The 13,502-nt window shown below is 36.0% G+C and overlaps 1 protein-coding gene across 2 annotated transcripts in view; it reads right to left on the bottom strand.

The window, feature by feature from the left end:
* LOC149795435 (drebrin-like protein) overlaps positions 1-13,502 on the bottom strand; it is an 88,411-nt gene that overhangs the window by 20,574 nt on the left and 54,335 nt on the right. For both annotated transcript variants that reach the window (XM_089965224.1, XM_089965223.1), the window contains 3 exons: positions 9,728-9,847; positions 7,889-7,969; positions 3,643-3,761 (listed from right to left, as the gene is read on the bottom strand). In XM_089965224.1, the coding sequence (XP_089821350.1) occupies positions 3,643-3,761; positions 7,889-7,969; positions 9,728-9,847 (320 nt within the window). The remainder of the gene's footprint in view (positions 1-3,642; positions 3,762-7,888; positions 7,970-9,727; positions 9,848-13,502) is intronic.

Genomic DNA, 13,502 nt, shown 5'->3' on the forward strand with positions numbered 1-13,502 from the left:
TAATTGGCTGACTGACTCTGAACTCCTTCCGATTTGCCTTCAAATTGCAATGATAAGCTACAAGGAGTCATCATTGAAGCCAGAGTATGATACGGCATCTTATATTTTTGTGAGAAAAACATTTTTAATCCACTTTATAAAAGCTGTGGTAGACATGCTGACAGCTGCTAAATTTTTATTTAATTTTGGGAGTTGAGTATGACAGGTGGTGAAATGTGTCTTACACCAGACTATTCATTGTTTCCATTTCAGGAAACACCATTCCCCATGACACAATGCCATTGTCTCTACACAATTCATGGCCTATGCACTGTGGGTACACAATAAATATAGAAGCTGACTCCACCAGACAATTTTGTTGTACCAGTACAGATGGCTGGTTTGCAGAGGGTATGTCTGGCATGGTTACCAGCTATAGGGAAGGCAGGTTGGTTGCTGCCAATACTAACTGTACCACAGACATGACTGGACAGATGGATCTATCACTAATATCCCCATGATAATGTAATTTGGTGGCCTTACACCAGATCAGATTGATCACTGGAATTGAAAAGGCCTATATCATGGCTGGACAGATGGATCTATCACTAATATCCCCATGATTATGTACTTCGGTGGCCTTAATACCAGATCAGACAGATCACTGGAATGGAACAGAACTATAGCATGGCTAGACAGACGGATCTATCACTAATATCGCCAGTGATTATGTACTTTGGTGGCCTTAATACCAGATCAGACAGATCACTGCAATTGAATAGAGCAATAGTATGGCTGGACAGACATATCTATCACTAATATCCCCATGATAATGTACTTTGGTGGCCTTACACTAGATCAGATGCATATCAGATGGATCACTGAAACTGAATAGACCTATAGCATGGCTGGACAGATGGATCTATCACTAATGTCCCCATGACAATGTACTTTGGTGGCCTTACACCAGATCAGATGCAGATCAGATGGATCACTGGAACTGAACAGACCTATAGCATGATAGGACAGACTAATCTATCACTGAGATCCCCATAATTGTAGAAAGATGAAGATGTAGGCCTGGCAAGACTGATCTATCACTGAGATCCCTATAATTGTAACTGCAGATAGTCAAAAATCCTATCTACTTGGACTTACAGGCCTTGGCTGCCTAAAAATGGGAATACACTACCCCACTGTATCATAATTACTTGTAGGAATTTTAATGTATCTTTGTCACCCTCTTCTTTGCCTTGGTAAACTTTTGCAAAACTGTAGCCTATCTTGGACCATATGTTGCAAACTGCGTGGTACTGACAAAGTATATTTTTTACATGCAAGATACGACTCATACATTGCATTCTAAGCCTTGAACTTGTTGCATTTATTACACTTCATCTACAGGTTTAACTGAAAGGGCAAGATAAAACAAAACAACAAAAATATATTAATTAACAATGCAGCATGTTATTAGGAAGCTAAAACAACAGCAGTTATTAAATAGGTGGGTGAGCAATACGTAGTATTGTTGTACAGAAGTGAAGCTTAAAAACTGTCATTTTAGTAGGGCTGGATTCAAGTGGTAGCAGACTTAGATCCTTAACATTAATCTGTTCAGTGCACATAATCTGAGGAAGAAACAAAGTAGGTGCAGAAACAATTCTAACTCAGCGGAGAAATTTCCTGGAACAATTGGGTTCTTTACTACCAACATCTACCAGTATACTATAATTAACTTAAATATACAATCCCTTCAATTCTTCGTAATAATTTTCAATAATATAAAGAAAATGTCTGGACACCATGTACATTTTTGAGAGCTGATTTTAAATAAAACATTCAAGCTGGAACTTAAACAAAGGAAAGTTTAATTGGACTCAAAATAGAAGTTTGAAAAGATAACAGTCAGACTATTATCTCTTTAGTATTGTAAGTAGACAGCATTAAAAACAGCTGCCATGTTCCAAAGCTCAAGATTACTCAGTGTGACAGTGTGATATACCCCAAAACTTGGCTAAGACAGTGTGATAGACCCAGAGTATCATTACAAATAATGGTGTTTTGTTTCAGTCCTTCTACCTAGAGTATCATTACAAATAATGGTGTTTTGTTTCAGTCTTTCTACCTAGAGTATCATTACAAATAATGATGTTTGTTTGTCTTTCTACCTAGAGTATCATTACAAATAATGGTGTTTTGTTTTGGTCCTTCTACCTTGAGTATCAATGCAAATAATTGTGTCTTGTTTTAGTCCTTCTACCTAGAGTATGATTACAAAAAATGGTGTTTGTTTCAGTCCTTCTACCTAGAGTATCATTACAATTAATGGTGTTTGTTTCTGTCTTCCTACCTCGAGTATCATTACAAATAATGGTGTTTGTTTCAGTCCTTCTACCTCGAGTATCATTACAAATAATAGTGTCTGTTTCTGTCCTTCTACCTAGAGTATCATTACAAATAATGTGTTTTGTTTCGGTCTTTCTACCTCGATTGTCAATGCAAATAATCGTGTTTTGTTTTAGTCCTTCTACCTAGAGTATGATTACAATAAATGGTGTTTGTTTCTGTCTTCCTACCTCGAGTATCATTACAAATAATGGTGTTTGTTTCAGTCCTTCTACCTAGAGTGTCATTACAAATAATGGTGTTTGTTTCAGTCCTTCTACCTAGAGTGTCATTACAAATAATGGTGTTTGTTTCTGTCTTTCTACCAAGAGTATCATTACAAATAATGGTGTTTTGTTTTGGTCCTTCTACCTAGAGTATCAATGCAAATAATTGTGTTTGTTTCAGTCCTTCTACTTAGAGTATCATTACAATTAATGGTGTTTGTTTCTGTCTTCCTACCTTGAGTATCATTACATATAATGGTGTTAGTTTCAGTCTTTCTACCTCGATTATCAAGGCAAATAATGGTGTTTTGTTTTAGTCCTGCTACCTAGAATATCATTACAAATAATGGTGTTCCATGATTAAACTAAATTCCTGAAATTGCCTCAGTGATTTGGCTCATTTACACATGTACGGCAATCGTATAGAGTTGTAGTGATGAGATCGCTTCAAGGATTTTTGAAGGAAATAACTCTAATCCTTGAGACTTGAGGGTTTTAAACAATTGATTTCATTAATACTTTACTCAAACAGTTCAAGAAGTTCAACTTGCTCTAAGTTTTTAGAAATGAAAGCATGGCAATTATTCCACTTCAGGCTGGTTCATACTTATCACAAGTGGCAGTGCATGTAATCCATGAGCAGACTGGAACAAACAAAACCAACTCTGTATTTTTAAAAGAAACACTGAGGCATATCATGAAAGTGTTTTATATTGGCAAGCAAGAATGTAATGCAACCCTGTTTATAAACCATTTCCAAACAGCACTGAGACTGCCATGTATTGACACAGTGACAATAAATATCTTAGATGTACAAAATACTTGGGAGGATTTGTAATTTTCATCAGTACACACATTATCCAGAAAAAAGAGAACTATTTTGAATGTCCAGATATGTTGATTAATGACAATAGTATACATTGAGATCTAAGCCTACTTTTGACCCTTAAATACCCCCAGCAAAACTTCCCATAAATCGAAAGTGACCTAGGGAAACTATGAGGTCTATTCTCAGGCGCATTTGGCACTAAGGGAAATACAGTATAAATACCTTGGAGGAGGACCCTCTCTGGATGGAGGGGCTGGTGTATCCTCATTCTGTGAGGCCTTCCGTTGGAAGAATGACCTGGCACTGTTCACGCCACCTTTTGACGACAGCTGAGTGGCTTCCTGCAGAAATGACACAAGTTATTAAATCACTGTATCCCACTTGTTCAAATTACTGTATATACTCGCTTATAAGACAAGTCCATTTGCAAACTGCACAAACCAGACCTGCCATCGCAAAATGCACCAGCAGATCTGGGTCATGTTCATTTTGTTAGTAGTAATCTGTAGAACAAACAGCATAGACCCTGACCTACAGGCACATTATGCTATGGTACATCAGGATCTTTGTTGTTTGCGGTTTGATTCAACTTAAAAATGACTATATACAGAAACAAGTTAGACAATTATTTACAAATACTGTCACAACAATTTTTAACAACAAAAACAAACAACAAAATATCATAGTTTGAACAATGTCCATGTGCCAAGAAAAGGGGCATCAGATCCAACAGCAAAATACATAGACCCATAACTGCCATCAAATACTGTGCTGGCAGGTCTGAGTTTATGCAGTTTGTTAGGAGTAAGCAGTAGAAAGAACACAGACTCTGATTTGAAGGCTTGTTATGCAATGGCATAGCAGGGTCTATGTTGGTTACATTTGGAGCTTATATAATCGATGGTATCTGAGTCCATTTTCAAAGCTCACCTTGAAAAACCTTGGCCAAATATTTTTATACCACATATATCAACTTGTACTTTTGCCAGCAAGGCTAATAATGAATGATCTTGTTGAGGAAGAATGCAATGACCAACTGACATGCAACTTTAGCCTATTAAAACTGAAGATATGTATGTGTGTAATAATGGCAACAACAAAGTGTCTTGCACCTGCAATTTTACTAGATTACCAAATTATGACACTTTGAAATAATTATTTCCCTTTGCTATATGTGTCAAGTTGATCAGGTTGTATGATTTCCCTATACCATATGTCTAAAATGTAAGCATCTGGTTGATCAGATTGTACGATTTCCCTATGCTATATGTGTAGCATGCAAATGTCTAGTTGATCAGGTTTTATGATTTCCCTATGCTAGCTGTGTAGCATGCAAATGTCCAGTTGACCAGATTGTATGATTTCCCTATGCTATATGTGTAGCATGCAAATGTCCAGTTGACAAGGCTGTATGATTTCCCTATGCTAAATGTGTAATGTGCAAATGTCTAGTTGACCAGATTTCCCTTTGCCATATGTCTCAAATGTAAGCATCTGGTTGATCAGGATGTATGATTTCCCTATGCTATATGTGAAGCATGCAAATGTCAAGTTGATCAGGTTGTATGATTTCCCTATGCTATATGTGTATCATGCAAATGTCCAGTTGATCAGGTTGTATGATTTCCCTATGCTATATCTGTATCATGCAAATGTCTAGTTGACCAGGTTGTATGATTTCCCTATGCTAGATGTGTAGCATGCAGATGTCTAGTTGACCAGGTTGTATGATTTCCCTATGCTAGATGTGTAGCATGCAGATGTCTAGTTGACCAGGTTGCATGATTTCCCTATGCTATATGTGTATCATGCAATGTCTAGTTGACCAGATTTCCCTTTGCCATATGTCTAAAATGTAAGCATCTGGCCGATCAGGTTTTATGATTTTCCTATGCTATATGTGAAGCATGCAAATATCTAGTTGATCAGGTTGTATGATTTCCCTATACTATATGTATAATGTGTAAATGTCTAGTTGACCAATTTCCCTTTGCCATATGTCTAAAATGTAAGCATCTGGTTTATCAGGTTTTATGATTTCCCTATGCTATATGTGAAGCATGCAAATGTCTAGTTGACCAGTTTGTATGATTTCCCTATGCTAGATGTGTAGCATGCAGATGTCTAGTTGACCAGGTTGTATGATTTCCCTATGCTATATGTGTAACATGCAAATGTCTAGTTGACCAATTTCCCTTTGCCATACGTCTAAAATGTAAGCATCTGGTTTATTAGGTTTTATGATTTCCCTATGCTATATGTGAAGCATGCAAATGTCTAGTTGATCAGGTTGTATGATTTCCCTATGCCAGATGTGTAGCATGCAAATGTCTAGTTGACCAAATTGTATGATTTCCCTATGCTAGATGTCTAGAATGTAAGCATCTGGTTATTCAGGTTGTGTGATTTCCCTGTACTATTGTGTAGCATGCATATGTCAGGTTGACCAAACTGTATGATTTCCATATGCTGCTGTGTAGCAGATAGTGTATGCCACTGGACCCAGAAAGTTTTGACTATTTCTTATTTATTTATTTTTAAACAGTGGACAGGAGTCTTCAAATACTGAGGAAGGGATGTCAGGCACTGCAGATACCAGGAAAATTGTATTTCCAATCAGGAGGTTCACATCTATGGGGACTGTGCAGTGGGCCTGCAACCATCATGTATGGAGACTGCAGTGGGCCAGCAACCATCATGTATGGAGACTGCATCATGTAAACAGGAGCAAAATCATGGAAACATTCAGCTGCTAGTATTTTTAAAGGAATAAGAGGATATCTCCATCATAAATTATAGAGAAGATGCAAAATATAGCAGTGTGAAGGTCCCTTTTTGAATGAGGAAGTCAGATATAATTTTAAAGCTGTAGCAGGTATTAGCCACTTATAACTCTTGCTAGGTTTAAATACAAGGTCAGCTAGCGATATAACTGAATTTTTTTTAATGCTACAGAAAAAACCCAAATCACACACACCTAACATTCAATATTTTTACTTCAAAGTAACATTAATTACTGAAATGTTCTTCTTGTCTTAAGAATAAACTTATTTCAAGTGAGCATACGTTAATAGTTCATGATTCTAAAGTGTAAAATGTGAGTGGGGTATAGTTTGCATGCATATTGCAAAACCCATTCAAAACCATTGTCATTTATATTGGTAAACACATCGCTTGGCATTTAGAATCATTCTCTTTCCATTTACTCCATTTTCCCACTGCTGCAGAATGTTCTTATCTGTTTTAATTTATTTATTTCTAACATCAAATTTTGGCAAGAACTCTTGAACTCTCCCCACTGTTGTTGAGTTGAATACATTTTACTTTTTTCTTCTAAGTAAAAATGTTTGTCCATTTATGTGTTGACATGTTAACATTTTGTGATGAATTATTCCTATGTTGCTAATTGTACAATACTGTAATTTAATCATGCAGAGAGATCTTTTGTAAAGCAGACAAAATGCCTTGTTATAAAGCAATACATGTACTGTCATGTGATTTCTGCCCTTCAACTTGGTACCCTGTTTTGTGCAAGGTTCATTTCTCTTTGCTTGTGAATCCACAAAAGCTATATTTAACTTGTGCTAACCATGTTATGTTGTTGTTGTTGTAGGGTTTAACGCCATTTTTCAGCACACGATAGGCTATACATGGCGGCCAGTATTAATGGTGGAGGAAGAACCTGGGAAAACCACGGAAAGAACCACTGACCCTCGAGAAGCTACTGGTAAGCTTTCTCACATACCTACATTGGCCAAATCCGAGACTTGAACCTACGCAGACAGAGGTGAGATGCCAGTGATCCATAACAGACTGCGCTTTAGACCACTCGGCCACTCGGGGCCCCGACCATGTTATGATTTTACCAATTACCTCTGCCCATAATCATCAAAATAAACATCTGTGTCAAGCCCAAAATTCTATCAAAACATTGTTACGCCCATCTCCTGTCAACATCAGCATTTGTCAATAATAATATTATAATATTAACCTTACATTGACAAATAAAAATCGATAATCAGCTTATCTTATCGAGGGATTAAAAATTGGTCATGCAGAGGAGGTGGTTACTAGTGAGGTGGCTGTATAAGAGGGGAACCATTGTATTATTTTTGCTGTAGTCACTGTTGAGATAAAGCTTATATTTTCAGTTCTTGTTCTTACTATACCATATATACTCCCTTATGATTCCAACTGCAAACTGCAAAGACACAGATCTGCCACTGATAATGTGCCAGCAATTCTGGGTCTGTGCAGTTTGTTAGGAGTAATCAGTAGAACAAATAGCATAGGCCCTGATCTTTGTTGTTTGCAGTTTGACTCAACTTATAAGAGAGTATATACAGTAATTATCCTTCTTCCTCTCAAATGCCCCAAATATACCTACTTATATTTGGCATCTCTGAAACCAAAAACCAATTACATGATGATCATGAGAGCAAATCAAAGTAATAATAAAAAAGATTACCATTGTTCTTTCTTTTGTTGCAATTTCAGCACGTTTCTTTCTTTCATCTTCTTCCTCAAAAGATTTAGCTTCCTCCTGCTCCTGTCAATTGATATATTTTTTACCATTTAGCTTTATCTCCCTTTATGCCATTTTGTCATACTTTCTGTGATACTATTATATTGTTCAAAATAGTAAGTTTTGACTTTTCAGACTGAGCTACAGAACATAGTATGCATGGCATATACTGTACTTTGGGTTACACAACTAGAAATAATAAACCATGTCTGAAAGACATTCAAGCTTTTATAAATTTTTAAATGCATCATGAAAACCATTTCTTGCTATACATTTCACATAACAGGATGATCAAAACTATAGCTGACAGTGATTTAAAGGAATTAAATATTAAGTTTAAATATGTAATGTGAAAAATACCTACAGATAAAGAATGATGTATAAATCAGTAAAACATGAAGAATGGTGTGCAATTTACATCATTTTGTCCAATACTGAAATGCCCCTATACCAGCAAGGGATGAGTCAGAGTTGGTTACATTCTGTTCAGCATTTTTTGGTAATAAAGCTATGAAAGCATTTTTCTACTTTTGGTGAAAAAGTATAATTTGCGTAACCCTGTAATGGATTAAAGCTGGAACACTTTCTGTCAAATTATATCAAAATTCTGCTAAGCAGTTATTTGTAACTTTTTAAAAGTTCTTCTAATTTTAGTAACAGCAACCATATCTGATTGATTGGCATCATTTGTACAAACTTAAAAGCAGTTCATGCCAGAATACTTTATGTACCATTAGTAAAATTCTGTTGTGAATAGGTGTTGTTTTAACATCATTCCACTTGTAGTAATGGTGAATCAACATCATTTTTATAAATATAAAAGCTTTTAATACCAAACTTTTTCTGTCAAATTTGCTTAATATCTGCCAAGCTGTTTTTGAGAATTCATTTAAATTTTATTATATTTTTGGTAATGGCAGCCATATCTGATCGTGGATCAGAACATTGGAATAAATCTGACGCATCTTCATGCCGAGATGGTTGACTCTATTAGTTGTGTACACAAGTTTCTATCATACATTATATCAAGGTCAAAGTCTAAAAGAGCAGTCCTCAAACGTCTGAAAAGAATTTCCAGGAATTCACGAAAAGCTCATTTCTTCTTCTAACTGCTGAGTGTTGAAACCATCTCTGATATTCTCGAGCGATAACATTTTCAAATTAGCCACTGTGGCATCAATAATCGATGTAGGATTGGCACCATTTTAATTTAGGATACGTTCGATACCATTACAAGACTCAGGGTGAAAACCTGAAGGTGATATGACCATCCATTCATGAGAATTAGTGACAATATTTTCAGTATGTTTATTATTAATATTATTATTATTATTATTATCTATATAATTATTATTATTTCTGAGCTCAGATCATCACCATTTTTGTTCATTATTGACTACATTTCATAATAACCTTCTGATGAAAACCCCATGTCAGTATGACTTTCATTCATTCAGGAGTAGCAAACAAGATTTGCAAGATGCTGTCATGGTGTCCATATTGGATGTCAGATCAGTACCATTTTCAATCAGTACCAACTAGACATCATAAGAAGTCTTCTGCTAAAAACCCATTCTAGGAGGAGCTGTGATAAGATTTTCAAGTTGGCTGCATTGGCAGCCATACTGGACATCAGATCAGCACCATTTTCATACAGGACCAACAAGACATCATAAGAATTCTTTCAGTGAAAACGCTATGTTGATATGACTATCCATTCTGGAGGAGTATCAAAAATGTTTTTTTTCAAAATGGCTGCTGTGCATATGTAATATTTGTTACCCATTGTTTTTTAATTTTGGTTTTGTCTACTTCATCTGCTTTCTTCTCAGCCTGTTTCTGTTGCAAAATCATTTTCTGCTTCTCTAATGCTTGTTTTTCCCTTTCCTCTGCCTCCCTCACCTGTAACAAGAAGTAAATTATCAGCATATTTACCCATATAAATTTCACATCAGGCTTCAAACTTGCATAGACCCAGATCAACATCTGCATAATAAGCCAGTAAAACTGAATCTACGCTGAGTGTAGCTGGGTGTGTGCTATACACAAGAACTAATTAGACCTAGATCAACAATTGCATAATAAACTAACAGAGCTGAATCCATGCTGATAACAGCTGGGTATATACTGTAGAGAAGAACTGCACAGACCCAGATCAAAAGGTTACATAATGAGCCAGTAGAGCTGAATTTACGTTGACTGTATCTTTGTTATACAATAAAGAATATACAAAATGTAAACATTTTATGTCTGATGAAACCTGTGCACAAAAAACATAGGACAAGAAACAAGCTGTTCATTTCTAGAAAGCTTTAATAGAAAGGTGTTCCTAATAAGTGATTTCAAAAAGTCCATATTTTTTTGTCCTGACATATAAAAAAATTGATATCAAGCAATAAGGTGCTGTTATTCCAAATTTAGTAATAAAAATGGACACATAATGTGTTTTCCAACATCTGCCTGAAATTAATTAATCGCCAAGTAACTCCATTTTCAGGGTGTGATTGGTATGGCCCGTTATGTCTAAATTTATAGTTAATATTTTTATGCAAACAGTTCATGTTTGATAAAAAAAACACTCCGGTAGCCTAGTGGTTAGAGCATCAGCCTCAGATGGGGGGGTCGTGGGTTTGATCCCCGGACGAGTCATAGCAAAGACTTACAAAATAGGTACTAATAGCTGCCTCACTTGGCGCTCAGCACTAAGAGGTTAGTGTTATGATTGGTCAGCCTGGTGTCAGGATAATGTGACTGGATGGGAAATCATGCTACATCTCTGCGGCATGATGCCACAGTGCTAGACATCACTATAAACTGTCACACTGCAGACATCATAGCGATATGACTGAAAAATTGTTAAAGCTACATTAAAAATCAAAATCACACACAAACACACATATATATGAGCACAACATAACGGCCTGCATCAAACAAAGCTCAAAGCCATCCTGCCCTACATTCTTTCCTAAAGTGTATTTGTGACACATGCAAGCAAATGCTGAATGAGTGGAAATGGCATCTGGTTTTAGTCTATTTTTACATTCATACACTTGAACCCATTGTTGCAATGTTTCTGTCTGTCTCTACATTAATACACTTGAACCCAGTGTTGCAATGTTTCTGTCTATCTCTACATTAATACACTTGAACCCAGTGTTGCAATGTTTCTGTCTATCTCTGCATTAATATACTTGAACACAGTGTTGTACCTAAGTACCTAAATTCCACTGAGTCAACCCAGTGTTGCAATGTTTCTGTCTATCGCTACATTAATACACTTGAACCCAGTGTTGCAATGTTTCTGTCTATCGCTACATTGATACACTTGAACCTAGTGTTGTACCTAAATTCCACGGAGTCAAAAACCCAGTGTTGTACCTAAATTACACAGAGTCAAAAACCTTTTTCCAGGTTATTGCATGTGTTGTTTATACAACTGAATATACACTAAAAGGAAAGTACATACTAGCTAAAAAAAGTTGATAGCCTTTTCCACTTTTGAAAAATATTATGTTGGGCATGCCTTATCAAGTAATGTATGTGTGTGTGTGTGTGTGTATGCATGTGTGTGTGTGTATGTATGTATGTATGTATGTATGTATGTATTGTATTCATGTATGTATGTATGGATGTATGTATGTATGCGTGCATGCATGCATGCATGTAAGGTGTGTGGTATTATCAGTACATCAGTTTCCTGCAGTATTTTTTATGGAAGTACATAACATGGTACTTTTTAACTGTACAGGTATTTCAGTTGTGTCCATCAGTAAGAAATGTATGGCAAATCCTGAATAATCTTGTTACAACTTATGGTATATTAACAGCCTGTTTCATTATTCATGACGAAATAGTTCAAAACATCATCTTTTTTCATAAAATGGTTGCATCTGTTACAAATATACTTATATTTTTGATCCTTTAATTGCATGATTGACACGTGTCATATATGCCAAATGGAATGTTGTCATGTTTTAGTTATTTACCAGCATATGTGAATGTGTTAACTCATGGATAACTGGAGATTTGTGTCATTTATGCCAGAAATGCAAGTAGGAAACACATTTTGGGGCCCACTACTGAACGTATCCAAAATAAAACTTCTTGCAAGAGATTTCCATTTAGATAAATGCCTTATTGTTTTAGAAATGATGTTTTTCATTCATTAGCGCAGAAGGATAAAAGTTGGAGTTCCATTTTTTTATATCTTCCCCCGCTTTTTGGACTCATCATTTTCGTGTCCTGGCCGCTGTTTAAAAGAAATCCCCAATTTATCCTACCTTTTACAAAGGTTCATCTGTCTGTGTGCAGTTCATACTAGTCTGCCTTAGATCTGAAGCCAAAAACCTAAAATCCTGACAAAAACTCCAATTCCGACAACAGGCAAATTTTTGGTGTAAAAAAATCCAGTCAAAAAAATGTTTTTTTTCCCTCCCATGATTTGTAATGGTAGCAGAAATCCAGACTATTTGGTATCCTTGTAGAGCTATATCTGTCTATTTTATGTAATACGACCCATTTTGGCGTATCTTTAATGACCTTGAGGCTACAGAGCTCAGAATTAGGACAATACCTCCTGACTCAAATGTGGTGACAGGGGTTACTAAGTACATGTATCCATTTGTAAGACTGCAAATCAGTGCATGTGAATGTGAATGTATCCATTTGTAAAACATCAAATCAGTATGCATGTATCCCTTTTGTATGACTGCAAATCAGTGTAGGTGAATGTGAATGTATCCATTTGTAAGACAGCAAATCAGTGTGCATGTATCCCTTTGTATGACTGCAAATCAGTGTAGGTGAATGTGTTAAGTATATGTATCCCTTTGTATGACTGCAAATGAATGTATGAGTTAAATACATGTATCCCTTTGTAAGACTGTAAGTCAGTGTATGTGAATATGTTAAGTACATGTATCCCTTTGTAAGACTGCAAATCAGTGCATGTGAATGTGAATGTATCCATTTGTAAAACATCAAATCAGTATGCATGTATCCCTTTTGTATGACTGCAAATCAGTGTAGGTGAATGTGAATGTATCCATTTGTAAGACAGCAAATCAGTGTGCATGTATCCCTTTGTATGACTGCAAATCAGTGTAGGTGAATGTGTTAAGTACATGTATCCCTTTGTAAGACTGCAAATCAGTGTAGGTGTTAAGTACATGTATCCCTTTCTACAACTGCAAATCAGTGTATGTGTTAAGTACATGTATCCCTTTGTAAGACTGCAAATCAGTGTATGTGAATGTGTTAAGTACATGTATCCCTTTGTAAGACTGCAAATCAGTGTAGGTGTTAAGTACATGTATCCCTTTCTACAACTGCAAATCAGTGTATGTGTTAAGTACATCTATCCCTTTGTAAGACTGCAAATCAGTGTAGGTATTAAGTACATGTATCCCTTTCTAAGACTGCAAATCAGTGAATGTGTTTAGTACATGTATCCCTTTGTAAGACTACAGATCGGCACATGTGTTCAGTACATGTATCCCTTTGTAAGATTGCAAATCATGTATCCCTTTGTAAGATTGCAAATCACCGTATGTGAGTG

Source organism: Sinohyriopsis cumingii, chromosome 7 (assembly GCF_028554795.1).
Source record: "Sinohyriopsis cumingii isolate HCF-2022 chromosome 7, ASM2855479v2, whole genome shotgun sequence".
NCBI lineage: Eukaryota > Metazoa > Mollusca > Bivalvia > Unionida > Unionidae > Sinohyriopsis > Sinohyriopsis cumingii.